General features: G+C 38.0%; 1 protein-coding gene and 1 long non-coding RNA gene across 6 annotated transcripts in view; both read left to right on the top strand.

The window, feature by feature from the left end:
• LOC110113687 (pectin acetylesterase 11-like) overlaps positions 1–21,357 on the top strand; it is a 51,038-nt gene that overhangs the window by 7,399 nt on the left and 22,282 nt on the right. For all 5 annotated transcript variants that reach the window (XM_028695354.1, XM_020846356.2, XM_020846359.2 and 2 more), the window contains 7 exons: positions 7,243–7,322; positions 7,466–7,552; positions 7,640–7,764; positions 7,894–7,954; positions 8,143–8,196; positions 8,275–8,352; positions 8,545–8,650. In XM_028695354.1, coding sequence (XP_028551187.1) covers positions 7,243–7,322; positions 7,466–7,552; positions 7,640–7,764; positions 7,894–7,954; positions 8,143–8,196; positions 8,275–8,352; positions 8,545–8,650 — 591 coding nt within the window. The remainder of the gene's footprint in view (positions 1–7,242; positions 7,323–7,465; positions 7,553–7,639; positions 7,765–7,893; positions 7,955–8,142; positions 8,197–8,274; positions 8,353–8,544; positions 8,651–21,357) is intronic.
• Positions 1,161–1,889, top strand: LOC114579769. The gene is made up of 2 exons (XR_003700936.1): positions 1,161–1,444; positions 1,622–1,889. It is a non-coding gene; the product is annotated as an uncharacterized LOC114579769 (long non-coding RNA).

The raw sequence follows: 21,357 nt of genomic DNA, 5'->3' as shown, positions 1-21,357 counted from the left end.
GTGCTTAATCTTGCGTGCCCTATAGGAGCATGACATTGTAACACCTCCACCAGTAGTTCAACAACCAAATTATTTTTGCTAAAAATAGAAAGCTCAAAGTTGTGATGCCACCAAACCTTCCACAACAGTGTTGTTGACCTCGATTTTTGTATGAGTGCCCTCAAGGGTCCTTTATTGATTTAATTGAACCCCGTCGAGCTCAATTCGAGCTCGAGTCAGCTCGAATTGAGTTGAATCAGGCTCGATAAAGTTTAATTAAACTCGATCAATGCCTTCGAGTCCCGTTGATAGCGATCTGAGTCAAACCGGTGTCGGTTTAAGTTTGATGTTTGTACGATTAGTGTAGTCGAGCCACATTGAGACCAAATCAACTTAATTTGAGTCAAATTGAATTCGATTCGAACTCAAATTTGACCTAAATCAGCCCAAGTTAATTCTAATTAAACCCCAATATGCTTTTTAATAAATTTGAATTCTAATTCTAGATCAAGAAATTGAATCAGATGGCCACGATTTTTCCAAGACCCAAGACCTGTCGTTGCCACAATGCTTCAGTTTCCCCTATTCCCAGTAGGGCTGCAAACGAACCGAGCCGAGCCGAGTATGTGAGTGTTCATGTTTGTGTTCATTTAATATCAGCTTGTTCATGTTTGTTCGAGCTTTAGCATTTCTGTTCATGTTTGGTTCATTTAAATTAAGGAGTGTTCATGTTTGGTTCATGTTCAGTTCATGTTCGTTCGTTTAGTGTTTATCGAGCTTGTTCGCGAACATATTTAACGAATTTTTTTAACTATCAATCAATCACGTTCATGAACATATCTATGAACAAACGCATTTATAATAAAATCAATTGTCTATGTAACAAAGATAATGATTATTTATATTTATTAATTCTATAGTGAAATATTAATTATTTTTATCGAGCTTATTCATGAGTTCAAAATCGAACACGAATCGAGCTTAATGACGAGCTTGTTCACAAACTTCAAATGATGTTGTTCGCGAACATAAATGAGCCGAACACATTAGTGTTTAAGTTTGTTTATTTAAGAATCCGAGTATTTAAAATGTTGTTCAAATTTATTTATTTAGTTAATTAAACGATCTCAAAGGAGCTTTAATTGAAACAAAGAGTAGCTCCACGCATTCTCCCTATTCGTATATCCGGGCACTAAGAGGACTAGATCGAAGTCCTTCGGCTCCGATTGCTGGCATTCCAGCATCCCAGGCGGAAATCCTCCCTTCTCTTCCGTCTGTGTCTGGTGCGAAGAAGTTCAGGCGATTTCTCCCCCATCCTCTTTCTCTTGGTTCAAGTCTAGAGGCCGGAAGCCCTTGCCCCTCTTCTTCCTTTAGTCCGCGAGCTCCAGAACCGAACCTGACGATCCCTCACTCCTCGTAGCCTCACTCACGCGAACTGTAGCTGAGATCTCCTCATCTACAGCAGGTATATTTCCTCCATCCCATTCTTCTCCTTTTGCTTTTCTTCTTATTCTTATTCTTCTTCTTCTTCTCCTTCTTCTCCTTCTTTTCCTTCTTCTCCTTCTTCTCCTCCTCCTTTTCCTTACTATCTCCTTTCATTTCTCTCATATGGTTGATACTGTCGAAATATTAATTCAAGAAGGCGCAGAAGAAGACAAAGAGGATAGAGAGACAGAGAAGCTAAAATGAATTCTTTCTTTCTTTCTCACCTATTACAGAATGTATGAAACATTTATAGATAAATCCTACTGGCTGAGGCACGCGTCAGCCTCCTATAGGTAGAACAAATATTGTATATTTATATGTAATTATTTATGTTCTAATAGTCCCCCTCAAACTGACGATTCTTGAGCAATTGTCAGTTTGGATCTGAGATATCTGAATCGGGATGTGGAGAGAGGTTTGGTAAATATGTCCGCTATTTGATCCCTTGTGTTGATTGGAAGTAGTCTGATGTTGTTGTTCTGAATTTGATCTCGTATAAATCTTTGATCAATTTCTATGTGTTTCGTTCTGGCATGAAATACAGGATTGTTGGCCAGTGCTATTGCTGACATATTATCACAAAAGAGATCTATAGGATAATCATGTTTTTCTCCGAAGTTTGCTAGCAGCCGCTTTGTCCATAGCATATCTGCAGTTGCCGCTGCCAACGCACGATATTCTGATTCCATGGAGGATCGTGATACAGTGCATTGCTTCTTGACCGTCCACGATACTAGAGTTTCTCCCAGGAATATGCAATAGCCGGATGTTGATTTCCTGGTTATTGGGTCACCTGCCTAGTCCGCATCTGTGAACATTTTTAACTGTAAGTTTGATCTCGTGATGGGTAAGCCGAAATCGAGAGTTCCTTGGATGTAGCGCAGAAGACAGATGAGTAGATGTTTATGATGGCTGTTCGGATCATGCATGTGTTGTGAGAGTATGTTGACAGCAAAAGCTATGTCCGGACGGGTAATTGTGAGGTATTGAAGTTCGCCTGTGATCTTTCTGTATAATTGCTGATCCAAATTGGTAGGAGTTTCCGGGTATTGCTCTGGAAATTTTGTACAAGAGGGATTAGCTAATGGTTTTACAATATTTAGCTGAGCTTGTTGAATAATAGATTTCGCATATAATGATTGGGAGAGAAAATACTTAGCTGGTAACGTGTTAATTTGAATGCCTAGGAAGTGATTTGCTCGGCCAAGGTGTTTCATAGTGAACCGTTGGTGGAGTTTGTGAAGAAGATCTTGTATGGCACTGGAATTGTTACCGGTTATGAGTATGTCGTCAACGTAAACCAACAAGTAAATTCGAATATGCTGTTTATGAAGCGTGAGTAGCGATTGATCTGCTTTGCTGTGCTGAAATCCCAACGTGAGGAGGTATGAAGTGAACGTTGTATACCATTGCCTTGGTGCTTGTTTCAAGCCATAGATGGCTTTATGTAGCCTACACACTTGGTTCGGATTCGTGTTATCCTCGAATCCCTTTGGTTGTTTCATGTATACTATTTCATTAAGCATTCCGTGTAGAAAAGCATTGGTGACATCTAGTTGTTCTACCGACCATCCATGTGCAAGAGCTATGGTGAATAAGATGCGTATTGTTGGTAATTTGGCAACTGGATTGAAGGTTTCTCTGTAGTCTAGGCCTTCCTCTTATCGATTGCCTTGAGCAACCAATCGGGCTTTGAAACGGGCTATCGAACCATCGGCATGAAATTTTGTTCTGTAAGTCCACCTGCATCCCAATATACGTGCATTAGATGGAGGATTGACTAGACTCCATGTTCCTTGTTGTTGTAGTGCCAAAAATTCCTCCGCCATTGCTTTCCTCCATACAGGATGCTTGGATGCCTCGTTGTAAGTTGATGGATCAGGTACCACTGTATTAGTCTGTGTGTGAAGAAGATTAAGACGACAAGTTGGTTTGATTATGCCATCTTGAAGTCTTGTTCGCATCCGTGTTTCGTTGGCTGATTTGTTTCGCATTGTGGTGTAGGTATTTGTTCCTGACTTCGTACAGGAAGAGGACTGGGACATTGTCTTGGCTGTTCAGTGTTGGTAGAGCTTCTGGGTATAGTTGTGGTAGAACGAGCCATCTGTGAAGAGGTTGTTGGTAGTAGTAGTTCTACAGGCGTTATCACATCATTTGGTAGTTGATGCAAAGAATTCTGTTTAAAAGGAAAACACGATTCATTAAACAATACATTTCGAGAGATTGTAATTTTGTGTGTCAATATTCATGCATTTGTATCCTTTTTGAGTTTCAGAGTAACCCATGAATACGCATGGTGCCGACTTTGGGTCTAGTTTTGTGCGACCCGGCTGCAAGTTAAGTGGAAAACATTCGGACCCAAATGTCCTAAGATGTTTATATGAAGGTTTGGTGTTAAACATAAGTTGTAGAGGAGACACAAGATTTGTATTGGGAGATGGAAGTCGGTTAATCAGGTATGTAGCCGTGAGAACTGCATCCATCCAGTGAGAATGCGGCATGGATGCCGTGTGAAGTAATGTCCTGGCTGTTTCCATAATGTGACGATGTTTCCTCTCCGCGATCCCATTTTGTTCTGGCGTGTACGGGCATGACATTTGATGTACAATACCCTTTGAACGAGTAAATTCGGCTATTTGATTGTTCACATATTCACGCCCTCCATCAGTGCGTATTGCACGAACCTATTTGTTCATTTGTCTTTCAATAAGAGTAATGAAATTGATTAGTGTTTTGGTAACATCAAATTTAAATGTAAGCGGAAATAACCAAGTATATCGAGAGTAATCATCAATGAAAATCGCATAATATCTAAAGCCTTGAATAGACGGGACCGAGAATGGTCCCCATACATCTGAATGTAAAAGTTCTAGACTCAAATGCTTTCTATTATTTGATAAAGGAAACATAGCTCTATGTATTTTACATGAATTGCAAGAAGAACATGTAGCTAAATGTATCGGTATATGTAACTCTCTGTTAGCATCAGAGATAAGCCGAGTTGCCTGATGGTGCGGGTGTCCGAGTCTATTATGCCAATCTTGAGATGTAGTTCGATTGGCATACATAGCTTGATGTGTAATGTGAAGATTCTGCGAAGAGATGCGATAGATGCCATTCTTACTGTGCCCACGGAGAAGCTGCTTGTTGGTCAGAAGATCCTTAAAAACAAATCCGTTAGCATCAAATGTTATTGATATGTTATTATCTTTAACTAAATTAGAAATAGAGAGTAAATTATGAGTAATTGAAGGAATATGAAGAACCGTGGATAGATTAAGCTTACTGTTTGGGGTAGGAAGAATACCCGTGCCCGAATGAGCTATGGGAATCTTTCTTCCATCCCCAACCATGATCGAGTCGTTTCCTTGGTATTCTTTGACATTGTCAAGATTTGTAGTTGTATTGATCATATGTGCAGAGGCACCAGAATCTAGATACCAGTCTGTGGACGATAAATCTTTTGTAGCCAGAAGTGCATTGTTTGCTTTTGTAGAAGCCGACGCCGGGGTGTAGTTAGCATTCATACGATGCCAACAAACGTCTGCTGTGTGACCTTTCTTGGCGCATATTTGGCAGATGACAGCTGAAGCAGTATTTTGTCTAGCCGGAGTCGGACCTGTCGAAAACGAGCGACCGCGACCCCTTCTGCCTCGCGTCCTGTTGGTATATAGTGCCGTCTGCTGATCCACATTTGTCGGATGCCTTAAGGCATCTGTGTTAATATGAATCTCTTCGCTAATCAGTAGCGCGTAGAGATTGTCTAAACTCGGAGGAGTTTGCATTGCCCGTATCGTAGTTTTGAATGACTGATAAGCTGGAGGAAGCCCATTCAGTATGTGATGCAGAATGTCTTCTGTGTCAAGCTTTGCGCCAGCATACGCAATTTGGTCTACCAGTTTCTTGATTTCTGTGAGATATTGATTCATAGTTAGATTTTTCATGGAAATATTCTGAAGTTCATTCTTCAGTTGTATAGCCTTTGATCGATTAGTTGACTGAAACCGAGTTTGAAGCGTTAGCCAGATTGCTGTCGTAGATTCAAGATGCACAACATACGACAAGATTTGAGGAGATATCGTGGCACATATTGCCGCAGCAAGATTTTGATCAGTAACCACCCATTTTGTGCGATCAAGATTGGGATCTTCGTTTTCCCGTGAAGCTTCGTCTGGATCGCTGGCTTTATGCAAGAAGCATTCGAAGCCATTTGCCTTGAGGAGTTTAGCAACTTGATTGCTCCATATGGGATAATTATTAGAGGATAGAGGATGAGGAATGATAGATTTGAGATTGGATATTACAAATTTGAGTGCCGGATCAATATTTGATCTGGGAGGTGCAACGTCGGAGTTGTCGCTGTTGACAGTCGAGTATGATGTTGCCGACGCCATTTGCGTTGCTTCGTTCCTCAGAAACGAATGACTGCTGATACCATGTTGAACTATCAATTCAAGAAGAAGCTAAAGAAGACGAAGAGGATAGAGAGACAGAGAAGGTAAAATGAATTCTTTATTATTCTTCCTACTCTGTTACAGAATGTATGAGACATTTATAGATAAATCCTACTGGCTGAGACATGCGTCAGCTTACTATAGGTAGAACAAATATTATATATTTATATGTAATTATTTATGTTCTAATAGTTTGTCTTGATTTCGGATTCTGGCTTCAAGGGCGTGGTTCTGTTCTCCGGCTTCAAGCACACGCTGGGGTGGTTCTTTTTCACATTTCTGGCTTCTGATAGAAGACAGAAGCCCAACAGAGTTTCTGGCTTGTAGCAGAAGTCGAATTTCTGGGTTCTTGATTTTTGAATTTCTGCAGTAAAAGATCCGAAAATGCACATCAATGATGGATCATCTGATGATGAACAAATCCAATTTATTCTGAATTTTATCTTTTTCTTTATTTTTGAAGTATATGATGTCGGGATAATCGTTGGCTCGTTGGAAGAAGAGGATGCAAGAAGGAAATCCCAATCCAGGTTACAAACAAAAGTACTAAGCTTTAAAATATCATAATATTCATCAATATCCCTTCCTTCCTTACAATATCTTGTATATATAGGTATAATTGAAGACTCTAGAAAGCATACACCTAAGCTAATAAAGGGTAAACTATTCCTAAGGATTTATTTAGCTAATGATCTTCCACATCATACTCCCTTAGTGTCAAAAAGACATCGACTCCTTCGAAGCACGTTGTCGGGAGGGAGATAGCAATCCTCCTAGGTCGAAAATTTTGTTCTCTATATTTGTTGCAACTGCTGGAGGTTTGGAGGTATTTGGTTAAACAAATATATCTTCAGGAAATGATTGTTAGTGTTGATACAATTATCTCAGTATTTTTGTGCTGTGTATAACTCTAAAGAAATTTCCTCTTACATTTAGTCCTTATATTGCTTCACAATTTGGATATTTTCAGAGTTTTTCCATCTACACGCTTAACATGCAATGAAGAACATGCAAAATTATAATCTGATTTAATCATGGTTAAAAAAATTAGTCCCATTTTCAATTTCATCTAGATTAAAATTTCCACATACTGCATATCTCCTAAATTTTTTCAAAAGAAAAAGAATAATAAGGAGAAATCCTTTCTTCCTTAATCTTTCTTCTGTAAAGTTAATTTTTTTTGTTCTTTCTTTCAACTTCACACCCTTGTATGTTCTTCTCGTTGTTGATTCATATTGAATCATCATCATAAACTGCATATCATGCTACTGTGCTAGAGGATTTAGATTCTCTTTCTTTTGCAATCTAAACTAGATTTTCACAGGTTTCTATAATTGGAATAAGGTCAAGGTTCGATACTGTGATGGTTCATCTTTTACAGGGGATATAGAGGCTGTAGACCCTGTGAGTAACTCACATTTTATTCCCATTTTTTTCTTTTTTCTTTGTCGAATTCCTCATTTTCAAGAGCAAAAACACTGGACTGTTATCTCAGTTTTCTCATTAGATGTGTTTAGCAAATATGAATTGAAATGCAAACTATGCAGGCAAAGCATGTTTTCTATAGAGGATCTAGAATTTGGTTTGCCATTGTGGACGAACTACTAGCAAAAGGGATGAACAAGGCACAAAATGTATTTCTTTCTATGAGGAAAACTCTTTAATTCAGTAAATATTACTTGATTTGAGCCCTCTTAGTAGCATAAACAACATGTCTGCAGGCTCTTCTTTCTGGTTGTTCTGCTGGTGGGTTGGCATCTATATTACATTGTGACAAATTCCGTGATCTTCTTCCATCGACAACCAAAGTAAAATGTTTCTCAGATGCTGGATTCTTCATTAATGCGTGAGTTCTTGTTCCAGCCTCTTATATTGAAATTATCAAATTCAACTTGCTAATTTGAACAGTCACATGAAAATATGAGCATATCTAGAGCTGCTCTGCAGCTGATGAACTTATTGTTTTTCATGTCAGAAAGGATATTTCTGGTGTAGAGAGAATCAAAGCATTTTTTGAAGATGTTGTGGTTACACATGTATTCTTCTACAACTTGTCAATTCTTCAATCCCTCAAATTGTTGTGTTTTCTCAATCATTTACTGATCTATACAAGTTCTATACTAAAATTCCAGATACCGATATGTCACATTTGAAAGTAGTCAAATTCTAAATTACAAGGAACATTAATTTTCTTATACTAACATGACATTGCTTCTTTGTTTAGGGATCTGCAAAGAACTTACCAGCATCTTGCACTGCTAGATTGCCACCAAGCCTGGTAACAATTTCTTTCAGAAGTTGTAGAATTTGAAAAAATTTCTAAGTCAAATTGTCAATGCAATTGATACTTTTGCAGTGCTTCTTTCCACAATATGTAGTGCAAACATTGCGCACGCCACTCTTTGTACTCAATGCAGCCTATGATGCATGGCAGGTGACTGCTTTATTGCAGGCTTGTGTTTTTTTTTTTTGGTTCAAACAACTTTTATGCATTTATATCATTAATATCATTAAATTTTACCTATTTCATATAATGAACAATTGCAATGCCCTTTTTCTTGTTTTTTCTATAATGAGCTGCATTAATGATTTAATGATTTTTATGAATGACTTCATTGAATTACAGATTAAGAACATTTTAGCACCATCATCTTCTGATTCAAGTGGTGCTTGGCGAAAATGCAAGCTTGATATAAAGGCATGTTCATCGGCACAATCTCAGACCATTCAAGGTACTTTAAATGATGTCAATCCACCTGAGAAGTATTTAAAAGGAAAAAAAATTTAACTTAGAATATTCTGAGCAGAAATTGATCAGAAGACAAGGCATGCTTATTGACCAACAAGATAGTTCTAACCTTTTTGTAAGGCTACAGTTAGATAATTTTAGACAATTATGTTTTACAAGATGCAAATTTTTTTCATGCAAAACTTTCGAATTGTCTTGTCTAGTCAAGTTTTCCCTATGATCTATGGAATAAATTTGCATTTTCTTGTATAGATTCTTATGATTAATGTTTTCTATAGATAATTAGGACTTTAGTTTTTTAATTTCTCTTAATTCTCATTTTGCTAACCCCTCTCTCCCCACCTTTTCTTCTTACGTATCATGCGCTCTTTAAACTAATTTTAGTTTTGAGGCTCAAACATTAGATAAGTTGAAAATATCTTGTATTGTGCCCTCATCTATCAATTTCTAAGAGAACAACTGATGCAGCATTGGCACACTATAAGCAAAGAAACTCCTTACCCTTAAATACTTTTAATTACAATATTTATGTTTATGTTTGTTTTCCGTTTTTCTTTCACTCCCCAATTTCAGCTTTTATCCTTTTTAGTTATATTAGTACAATATCACCTTTTGCAAACAAGAGATAGATATAGTTAGGAAAATATGATAGAACATATATGGGGAAAAGGTAAGAAGTAGGTACTACATGTTATATTCCTTTTCCATAGAATACACGTCTTATATGCTTCATTTTCTTCGTGCTTCCCCGGGAGCTTACTGTTATCTCTTAAAGAAATATACATAAAGTTGTTATCAAAGCCTGTGGTCGGGAAGAGAGAAATCATGTAAGAGGGAAGTAATTGGATGGCTCTTGACGAGAGGCTTGTGGGCAACTCAGAATAATGTCGCCAAATGATTTGATGAACTCTCTTCAGAGTATTTCCGATTTGCAGTTGATATGATGCAAGAATTGAAAGCCATTTGTACGTGTGGTGGATTCAATCCAAATCCGCAATGAGTACTTCTAGTAATCATACCGATAAAAACTCGCAGTACACCCTATTGGAATGAGAAAAAAAGGCAACGCCTAAAAACCATACAAGATATTTCCAATTCTAAGGGAGAGGAATTACTTCGCCATTTGATGTTGACTCCGAAGAGGAGGAATACCCTATCCTTCCACCAATGTGTAGACCACAATACAAATTTCAAAGGAACTCAAGCGAGTTTTGAGTTAAAATGGATATTCCTTTTCGTTTTATGTGAAGATATTGAGGATCATCTAGATTGGGAACAAGCCGCAGAAACTTTCTTTGAGTATCTGGAAATAGCACCCAACAAACAAGTTAAATACGTTGCTTTTCACTTAAAGGGAGGTGTGAGCGCTTGGTGGCAGTGACTGTTATAGTCACGACACATTGAAGGGAGGGGTTGTATCCCAAGCTAGAATTGTATAAAGTAGTTATTGCGAGGTCATTTCCTGCCAACTAACTTTGAACATATGCTTTATATAAAATATTAATATTGTGTCCAACGAATGCATTTAGCCAGCAAGTATGTAGAGGAATTTTACAGATTAAGTGCTTGAAATGATCTGCATGAATTCGACCATGAACTGGCAGTACATTACATTGGGGAATTAAAAGAAGTCATCCAAGACAAGTTAAAATTAAATTATATTTGGTTTTTATCTCAAGATGTGAATTTTTCTCTTAAGGTTGAATTACAACTCAATTGTCATTCTAGGAGTCATTCACAAAGGCATCAATTGAGTGAGCCCTCTCAGAACTAAATTCATCATCTCATGAGAGTAAACCAAACTCAACACCACCACATCTTTCGGCCAACAATCTAGTAACTAATACTAGGATGCCTTCTCGCTAATGCACCACAACAAAAGAAAATCTATACTCAAAGCCTACCAATTTTAAATGCTTTAGATGTTTCCAATCCGGACACAAGTCGAGTGAATGTTCCCAGTGACAATAGATTCAAATTGTAGATGGTGAACTGAATGATGATCCTATAGCAGTGGAGGATGATGGAGAGGCTAAAACAGAAGACATTGTGGCAGATAAAGGTGAAACTGAAATTTGTATCTTAGAGAAGCTATTGGTAGTGCCTCAACAACCAATTTTCTCACAATGAAATGTCATTTTCCACACACGATGCACAAACAATGGGAAAATATGAGATCTATTAATAGATAATGACTGCTTCGAAAATAGTGTCACGGTCACTAGTTCAAACACTGCAGTTAAAACCCACTAAAAACCTTCAACCTTATAAAATAAGCTAGATGAAGTGAGGAATAGACATCCCTGTTTCAAAAATGTGCCAAGTGATGTTATCAATTGGAAAGCAATACTCTTGTGAAGTGCTATGTGACGTCCTTGATATGGATGCATGCCACATAATTATTGGTCGGCCTTGGCAATATGACAGTGGAGCTTTATATGATGGTCGACAAAACATTTATTCATTTGATTGGAAGGCTAAAAGGCTACATCTCTTACCAAATTCTATGGAATCATCTGCCAAGAATGGGAAAAATAAACTAGCTCGTAACATTATATCTGGTTTAACACTTCTACATGCTAGCTCAGCGCTTCTTTTTTTTCCTTAGTAGTCACAAAAAAGCTTACTTCAATAAATTCAAAATAGCCACCAAAAATAGTTCAAACTTTATTAAAATAATTTCAGGGCATTGGGGTATCTGAACTTATGTATGTTTTTCCTCCATTAAGGATAATACAACATCAAATTGAGTTCACGTCTAGAGTTACTGATGCAGGACCAAGCGAAATAAGTTATACAATTAGAGATTTAGGCTAAGATAACATCAAAGATAGCAAAATACAACAACAACAACATCAAGCCTTTATCCCAGTACGTGGGGTCGGCTACATGAATCCTTTTTCTCCATTGTGTCCTATTAAAAGTCAAATTCTCGTTTAAATCTAATAAAGAAAGGTCATTCCTAATATTTTCTAACCAAGTCTTTTTAGGTCTACCCCTACCTTTCTTAACATAAGTCAAATCTAATACCTCTACTCTCCTAACCTGGTCATCGCAAGGCCGCCGTTTTATGTGACCAAACCATCTAAGGCGACTTTCTCTAATCTTATCTTCTATTGGAGCTACTCCAACCTTTTCACGTATATGCTCATTTCGTATCCTATCTCTAAGGGTAAAGCCACTCATCCACCTGAGCATCCTCATCTCTGCCACACTTAACTTAGTATTATGCTTCTCTTTTAAAGGCCAACATTCGGCACTATCAAAGATAGCAAAATAAACTTCATAAAATATAAACATTACAAAATTTTGAACTATTAGATCATGTGATAGCAAGAAACTCACAAGTAAAGGCTAAGCATTAAAAAATAGGTGAATCAATTTAGACCAGCTAACATGGGTTGGCATAAGTCCAACATTTAATTAAAGGACTAGTTATAAGAGTTTCAGATCACTCAAATTTAAGTAGGACTTGACAGATTAATCAACACATATGAGATGATGCTACTATAGATGAAATGAGAAGATAACAAGGGAAGGGTTTGATACTTAGCTCATGAATGGGAGGAATGGAGTCCTAGATGAAATGACGGCTAGTTCCTCCTTGGATTCCCCTTGAAATCCTTACTCTTTGATAAATCGATGTCCTCGTTGCAAAAGTAGATGTTAGGTTTCCTTCGAAAGGTAGATTAGTGAGGAGGAAAAGAAACTTTCAGCTATATGAGGATTTGGAAGTGGAGAAATCAGCTAGGGAGGTAAAAAGGTAGAGTTACTTGCTTGAGAAAGAGAGATGGTTGATGTGATTTGCTTGGGAAGGGAAGTATTTGGCTTGGGAAATGGTAAAGTTTAAGTGGTTACTTTGGGAGAAGAGAGAATTTAATGTAGCTTGCTTAGGAAGGGAAGTATTTGGCTTGGGAAAGGAAAAGTTGAGTGGTTGCCTTGGGAAGAGAGAATTAAATGTAGCTTGCTTGGGAAAGGAACTAGTCGGCTTGGGAAAATGAAAAGTTAAAGTGGTTGCTTTGGGAAGAGAGAAAAGTTAAAGATGTTGTGGGTTCCCAAAGGTCACAATTATTTGAGACAAATATTCAATTAATGTGAATTAATTACAAGATTGGGAAGCCTAAGGGTCTAGGGTGTTGGGGAGAAGGTGGAGGCAGGTATAATGGAAGGAAGAGAGGAGGTGGTGGGTTGAGGGTAGTAGGTTGCTGTAGCGGCGGGGATTATTGGATGGCTAGGGAAGGAGGAGAAGAGATAGAGAGGGAGATGATATCAACAAAGAGCTCACAAGCTGTTGGATATTTCTTTGCCTTTCTCCAAAGGACTTCACATGCTAACTCAATTCATCAAGAGAAGAGGAAATATATAATCATAAATTTTATATCAAATATTCATTATTCTTACAAAAGAATAATGGGCCATATATATAAACACCAAAATATGAAATGAATAAAAGACAATAAGGTCATTGGCCAAACAACACAAAAGACTAAAAATAAATAACACCATATAAATCTCCTACAACATATGAAACTAAAAATATAAAGACTTAAACAAGGTCGTAGATCTCCGGCCTCTATGGTGATAAACCCTCCAAGCTTTGATGTCCCCATCAGGTACTTTATCAAATTTGCCACATTATAAATTGAGTCTGGAAGAACATAACATTTTGCAGGAGTTGGTCAATGATCTTATGCACAAATAATTCATCCAACCGAGTCTAAGCCCTTGTGTCGTACATACTTTCCTTATCCCAATGAAAGATGATCAATGGTACATGTGCATCGACAGCCGGGCAATCAACAAACTTTGCTTGAATTCAATTATTCAAGTCAGGTTGAATCAAGTTCTTTTGGTTGAGCTTTGATTCAAGTCCTCGTTGGTCAAATTATAAGTCATCATTTTTGTTCAAGTCACGATCAAATGAGGTTCAAATTATAACTTATCCTTTTGTATTTTTTTATTTATGTTCAAATTTAATTAAAGCACTCTATATCATTTTCAAATTCATAAGTCCCTCTCACTTGGTTCAAGCCAAGTTCAAAAAGTCTCATGTTAATGTTTAAATCCTTTCTTGCATTCAAATTCATTTCATGTTTAAATTCATTTCATTTAAGTCCAAGTCCAAGTACAAGTTCCAGTTCGAGTTCGAGTTCAGTTTGCATGTCCCATATTGTCCTTTGAGTTCGTTCAAGCTCAAATATCAGTTTCATGAGTTCAATTAAGTTCATTTGATATTCAATAAGGTCCCAAATTAGTTGCATGTTCACCCGAAATTTCGGCAGCCTCCCGGCGTCTCCCCCGTTTAGGGGAAAAACTATGGAAAATTGGGCCTCCCGCCACATTAAAGAAAAGCGTGTACGGTAGGTGCCCTCAGACGAGGACACCGCGACTGTGAAATTCTTTAATCCCACGCCAAAAAAAGGCGTGTATGGGTCTTTAGTATTTGTTGCAAGAAAAACACAGTCATTTTCCCGTGAGCGAGTACTTATGAATATCCCTGTCTTGCCATAGGCGTCGCACCGGATTTCCATCCCACCATGCTAGAGAAAAGCATATATGAGCAGTTTTCCTGCTCGACACAAACGTTAAGAAAGAGATTTAAATGATTGCCTGCTTCGTCGTAGGCGCCGCACCAGGTTCCCTTCTCACCACGCTAGAGAAAAGCGTGTATGGGCTATTTGGAACTTCGAAACGAGAATATGAGTTGGGAATTTATACCTTCGCGATGGTTGACGATGACAATGAGATGCACAAAAATCTCTTTTTTTTTAAAATAATCTCACACTTTTTTTTGAAAACTAACAACATTTTTTTAAGTACTTTAACATAATAAAGTATATACATAAATCTAATAGAAATTAATAAAATCATAAATTTAAAAATATATATATTTATATACATAGAATAACATATATATTTATGCATAGAGAATAGCACGCACATACATATGATAGCAAATGGACTAATTAAATACTAATTGAACTTTATATGTATAACAACAAAATTGACTAATTAAAAAATACTAAAAAAAATAATTTACTTTTTGGATTTTGAAGGGAAGATAGACTTGCTGCTATAGGTAATAAGAACAAAAAAGGCTATATAACATATATGTTAATATGGCTTCCCCCTCTTTTTTTTTACTAACAATAAAGAACAAAATATTTATAACTAAAAAAAAAAGTTGGTGTTGTTAATAGAAGTAATAACTAATAACATATTGCTAAAAAAAAAAATTAAAGTAGAGTTCTATACTTCCAACTTTGTAAATCATTTATTTTGATTAATAGATTATCTAAAATATCTTAATTAATTAACTAAAAGAAAAGAAAATTATCAAAGGTAAAGTGTGTAGATGGAGTAACTCCTTATGACTATAGTGAGAGATTTAATTTCATATAACTAATAGCTAAGGAAGAGAAAACTTGATTAACTCCTTTCTATTAAAGCTAAAAAAAAGTCGTTAATGCCTGATTCAGTCCAAAAAAAAAAGAATTTGTCTTGTAGTGAAAGTTTGTCTTATAGCAAGAGAAAGTGTGGGTTTATATGGAATTTGACAATGTTCACGTGAAAGTGGAACAAGATTCGGTACTATAATTCTGAAGGCTTTCAGCCATAATTTTAAAAGTTATAGCAAAGCTACTAGATAAAAGGGTTTGTCGAACTGGGATCTTGAGAGAAATCAGACCTTGAAGGCGTGAGGCTTGCGTGCGAAGGAAGAAGGTTGTGTGGAGTGAAGTGGAGTCCGAACCAGTGAGGGAAATCTGACAAATTATGGCGGCTAGGAGGCAAGAATGGTGTGGAGGTTTGCTTAGCGGGAAGATTGAGCAGAGAAGTGTGCGTGGAGGCGAAGAAGGGGAGAAAGGTCTGCAAGTAGTTGGTTGGCTGGATATGAAGAAAGCTTGTGGTTGAATCCAGGGGAGGAGAGTAGCAGTTCTTGGGTTTTTTAAGTGGATAGAGGAAGAACAACCATTCTTGAGCAAGAGATCCTGAGCTATTAAAACTTCATTTTTTGTTCATATCAACGAGGGAGATTTGAGCGTGATCGACTGAGCAAAAGTCTTCTCAACATAGCTTCTCAGCGGAATTTCAGCAGATTTTCACAAGATTTGAGCAGAGTTTTCTGATAAAACAAGGTTAGCATTGATTTCGAATTTGACATTTCTATTGACTTTGATATTTTTATTGAAGTTTTATTAGTTTAGTATTCACAGTGATGATCCGTTTTTATTATTAGTTAATATGAAATATCTGTTATGCGTCAATCGTTCGAACTCATATTGATCCGCGTGTATTTCCTCGAAATACATACAATCGCCTTAAAATTTATGTAGTTTCTTTGGAGTCCGTGTCATTTTCTTGAATATAGAAATTAGACAAATTGGTAGTGCATTTAGGGTATTGCTGATATCCCAGTCGCAACGGCGTAGTCCGTTTTGCGATCGGACGTCATTTCGTCACCGACAAGATTAATTTCTCTTGTAACACGTGCCTTTGCATCATATTTGAATCGTCTTTGAAATTTGCGACACCACCTCAAACGATCTAATTTGATCGAATAAATATAGTCTCTTAATGTTGACGACGTTCCGGACGCAAATGTGCCATTCGTTTGGCAATCCAACATCATGTCGTCTCCGTAGAGGCGAATTTCTGTAATATGCATGCCTTCGCATCATATTTAGATCGTCTTTGAAATTTGCAACACCATCTCAAATAATCCAATTTGATCAAATAAAATATAGACACTTAATGACGACGACATTTCGGACGCAACGGTGCCATCCGTTTGTCAATCCGACATCGTTTGATCAACGCCATGTTTTAATTTTGGGTGTCGGTCGTCCCTTTTGGGCGATCTCATCCGGTTTGACTGCGAGGGGTCTCGACCTAACAGAGTTCAATGTTCTGATCAGAATGACATCATCTGTTTGACAATTAGAGATTGTTTGACCCTTCAAGTGGCGCGTTGCTCGATTCGCCATTCTCATCATTTTCACACGTAGTTTGAATGGTGGGGGTCCCCACGTTATTGAGGAACCACTGCGCTGCTTCATTTGGAAATGAAATCAACTCATTCTTCATGATTTTTGAATTTTGTATATAACTGATACTATTCAATGGTATCATTTTCATCCCAATGATTGACATTGCAGTCATCTTCGACTTCATATTTTTCTTCTAGCCAATTTCGACACTTCCAGTGGATTATGGGAGAATCAGGGCTGCTTTCATACATAACAGCCTTTTCTTTATCAGCTAGGGTAGGCCTGACAGGGGATTCCTTTTCAGAATGTGACCTTTGATCACAATTCTTCGGCGACATTTTACGAGCTTGGATTTCATGGTTGCCTTTAAAAATATTCATTTGTTTGTATTCTTTTGGTATCCAAACCCGTTGGCTCTTTCCATTGAACTTCGAATAATTCACCCTAGGCATAGGGTAATATCGGTTACTCGGACCGACAAGTTCCTTTGAAGGAATCGACCTATAATACGGTCGAAGGGGTCTTTGTCTGTAGCCTTCATGGAGAAGACTACCGTGGGATTTTCCTATTTGCTTTCTTTTAAATTTTAGATGTTGTCCAGGCTCCATAACTTTTGGATTAAAGAAATGAGGAAGGACCCTATTACTTCCTCGATAAGGTTTATTTGAAACCTCATTCTTCCAACAATTTCTTGAAGTTGGAACGAGATCTTCATTCAACAACTTCTTCCAATCCCTTATCAGCTTTTTATTCTTCACTGCTTTTAATAATTTGTGAAGATGGGAAGAGAGTGATTCTTTCTTTTCTGGTTGCAGCAGTGGTTGGTTAGAAGTCTCCCAGAAAGACTTCTTCAACTCACCTCGGGCATTATTACGTTTCACCCATCTTAATGGCTCGAAACCATTACGAATGGGTATGTTTGCCTCCGGTTGAGGCAGTGGTTGCTGATTTGGGGTGGGAATATTGACCCATCCATTAGCTCTAAGATGAGCATTGGCTTTCCTTCTGGCCTTTCTTGACAGCTTGACACCAGAGGTAGAGGCTTCAGCATCGTACCTCCCATAAATGAAAATAGCTTTCTCAGGAATTTCAGCTTCATTCCTCTTCATATTGGTCATATCAATGATAACAGATTTCAGCTTAGGCTCGAGAGCCCTTCCTTTGGCCAATGGGGGCACTTTATTGTTGATGTTGAAAGCCTTATCAGTATTAGGCTTCTTGTAGTGAACAGCAGATTTGTTCACATTTCGGTCAGCATAATCAGCAGTAACTTGTCTTGCCCTGGGATTAAAAGCCTTCTTCTTTGCCAGAGGGGCTACAGTAGGTGCAACTAACAATCTTGAAAATACAGTAGGTTTTGGTGCAATAGCATTCTGAGTCATCATCTCCCTATTTGGTGCAGCTTCACCAGGAAGGAATTCAAACACTTCAGAAACAGTTCCGAATTGCAGTGTGGCACCATTTCGACCAGTATCTATCACAGTTTGGGGGAACTGGACGCGTGATCCTTCCCCAAGCATGATAGTCATCATACTTTTCACAGGCGACATTTCGGTAACTGCAATAGAACTTACAGGGATTAGAGTCAACCTGATTTCTATTACACAAGAAAATATTACTTCATGAAAAAGCATGTATATATATGTATATATGTATATATTTCATCCAAAGATGGAGAGAGAAGTATTCCCCAGCGGAGTCGCCAGAAATCTGTTCGCTCCAAAAAAATCATCTTAAATTTAAAAAAGATTGCGAACCCTGTTCTCACGAACTTATGGGTTCTCTTTAATTTTTCTAGAGGTAGATTGAATTTAACAATTAACCAGATTTCCCCTGAGAGTAATATCAGGGTTTATTTAGATCTGAGTTCTACTTCCTATGAGCGCAAGCCCTCATAGTTAATTATCCCTCCTAACGCATTAGAAGAGCACTCTCGATTAAGGATGAAATATACTTAGCTTTGTACAAGAAGTGTGAGAATGTGCAATAGATATTTAAATTTAGTTATGGGGGTATGAAAGTACACCCGATCAAGATCCCATGGTTCCGTCATCCCGGGCATACTGTGGGTTCAGTCTACCAACACTAACAACCATTGGTTGTAGTGTCCAGGGAATCTGATTAGCAGCCATGGGTTGCCTCCTCTCAGGGATCCCGAATAGACTGAAGTGGAGATGTGTGAATTTTAATTTAGTTTAGTTTGAGTTGGGGCTTATGGCTTCCTTAGAAGTTGCCCGTTAATTTGTTTAGTTTGGGGCTTACGGCTCTAATTAGGAGTTGCCCGTATGATTTGATTTGGATAGGGGCTTATGGGTTTCATTTGAAAGTGACCTCGATAGTGGGACTTACGGCCTCTGTTAGAGGTGGCCTGAAAAATTTTGGTTGGGTAGGTCTTATGGCTTCCTTAAAAGTTGCCTAGTGATGGGTCTTACGACTTAACCCCTATAAGCTAAGTGGCCCGAGTGATTTAATTATTATTTTTTTATTATAGGGTCGTTCATTTAGAAGTTTCCTAACATGTGGGTCTTATTGCTTTGCTTATAAGTAGCCCAAATAGCGGGTCTTACAACTTAGTCTTATAGGCTAAGAGGCCCATTTAAGGGATTTGAGTTTTAGTTTTAGGGTAGTTCGTTTAGAAGTTCCCTAACAAGCGGGTCTTACTGCTTCGCTTAGAAGTAGCCCAAAATAGCGGGTCTTACAACTTAGTCTTATAGGCTAAGAGGTCCAATTAAGGGGTCTAGAGCTAGGTTGTTATCTAACTATTACTCCTAAAGACTGGACTTACGGCTTTCATTGAAAGTAGCCAAATTATTTTAGGAATTTTATTGCTTCACTTAATAAATATATATATTAAGTGAAAGAATTTGTCATTAGGATTTACTACTCCTGCTAGAAGTATCCTATATGATTCAAATTAGCTAAGATATAGCTTTATACACTTTTCCATCTTGACATTGGTTTTAGTATTTTGTAATAGTTATACTTTTAGTATTAGTTTCTTTGAATGTAATTCTTTTTTTTTTTTTTAAGAGCTATATAAATAATCAAATTTAAGCTTTGGATTTGAGTATTCATGGGACAATATCTTGGAAGACACAATTGTATTAGCTGCCTCAAAGTAATGAACTCCATTCTATCATATGTACTTCAAGTTCTCACTGCAAATTTGACAGTTCGAATTTCCACAAGTTATATTTGCATTGTAGTTTTATGGAGGTCCTCCATAGAAGAAATCCAACAATTTATATGAATAAATAGTTGGTCTCATAACAAAATTGATAACTTAGGAGTAACCAAAATTAGGATAATTTTTGGAGAAATAATTAGAGCTCCTTTTATCCAAAGCATATTGTGGCGTTTAATGTGAAACTGCTCCAAGGATGAGTGAATATTAGTAATTAAGTCCACACATGTCACCACCACTCATAGAGGAAGCAATTTCTTTCTCATTTTTTTTTTTGGCGATTCCACAACCATAGCATCTATTGTGGTCATTAGAGAAGAAACACTTCCAGCATGCACTGATGCATTAATTAGTTGATTTATTCATTAATCAATTAAATTAGAGTTTAGATTGAGAATTTTAATCAATTAAGAATAGGTTGATCAGAACTCTAAATTTGCAAGTCCCATAATTTTGTGACAAATTTCGGCAGCCTCCCGGCATCCCCTCCCCGGCGTCGGGAGGTAAGGGAGTACTCGACTCGACCGGAGCATATCGACGACGAGAAGATTTTGTCTTCAGAAGCTTAGATTGGAGAAGATTGGTTGTAGATCGAGTGGTTGACGTTGATTGGATGTAGATATTGGTACATTGTCGATGCTCTGTTGGAGATCCTTTCTTCTTGTTTTAATTTATTAATTGATTGATATTATAATTGTTTTCAAATTAAATTATCATTTGAATATTTTTTTTTTAACATTCCAAAAAAATTTGGCTAAGTGTCAAATTTTTCGAGTAAATTTCGCCAGCCTTCCGGCGTCCCCTCCCCGGCGCCGGGAGGTAAAGAGGGCATTTGCCCTTTCAAGTCCGCTCAGCCGGAGTGAATCGACGGCTGTGGGCTTCGGGGCGTTGACAGGCCCCGGAATTTGTATTCTGAAGCTCCAATTGATGAAGATTGATTGCCGATGCTCAAAGATTGTATTTCAAAAATTTTGCTAAGTTTCAAATTTCCTACTAAATTTCGGCAGCCTCCCGGCGTCCCCTCCCCGGCGCCGGGAGGTAAAGAGGGCATTTTGCCCTTTCAAGTCCGCCCGGCCGGAGCGGATCGACGGCCGAGGGCTTCGGGGCGTTGTCGGGCCCCGGAATCGGTCTTTAGAAACTCGAATTGATGACGATTTGTAGTGACTGCCGGTGATCGTTTGCTTGTTGGTTGTCGATGCTTGGTTTGAAAAGTCATTCATTACTCTCTCTTTCTCTCTCCTGGGATCAATGGGTTTAGGGCACGGCTAAGGCTTGCGATCCGTTCCACTGGAGCAGGCGGAATGGAGATGGGACTTGGCAAAGGAGCAACGCCGGAGTTGAGTTGGCCGGAGGGGTTGACGCCAGAGCAGGAGGTCGATAGTGAGATTGGCCGGCGCGGTCGAGTGCAGAGGAATCTCGGGCTTGGCCTCGTGCGAAGGAGGAGGTAGCGATTTTGTTCGCGGTTGGAAGAAGGAACCGTGCGCTTGAGAGAAACAGAACTGGAAAAACCTTTAACTG

This window comes from Dendrobium catenatum, unplaced genomic scaffold (genome assembly GCF_001605985.2).
Source record: "Dendrobium catenatum unplaced genomic scaffold, ASM160598v2 fragScaff_scaffold_624, whole genome shotgun sequence".
NCBI lineage: Eukaryota > Viridiplantae > Streptophyta > Magnoliopsida > Asparagales > Orchidaceae > Dendrobium > Dendrobium catenatum.
Note: the sequence above shows the minus strand (reverse complement) of the source record. Positions and strands in the feature narration are given on the sequence as shown.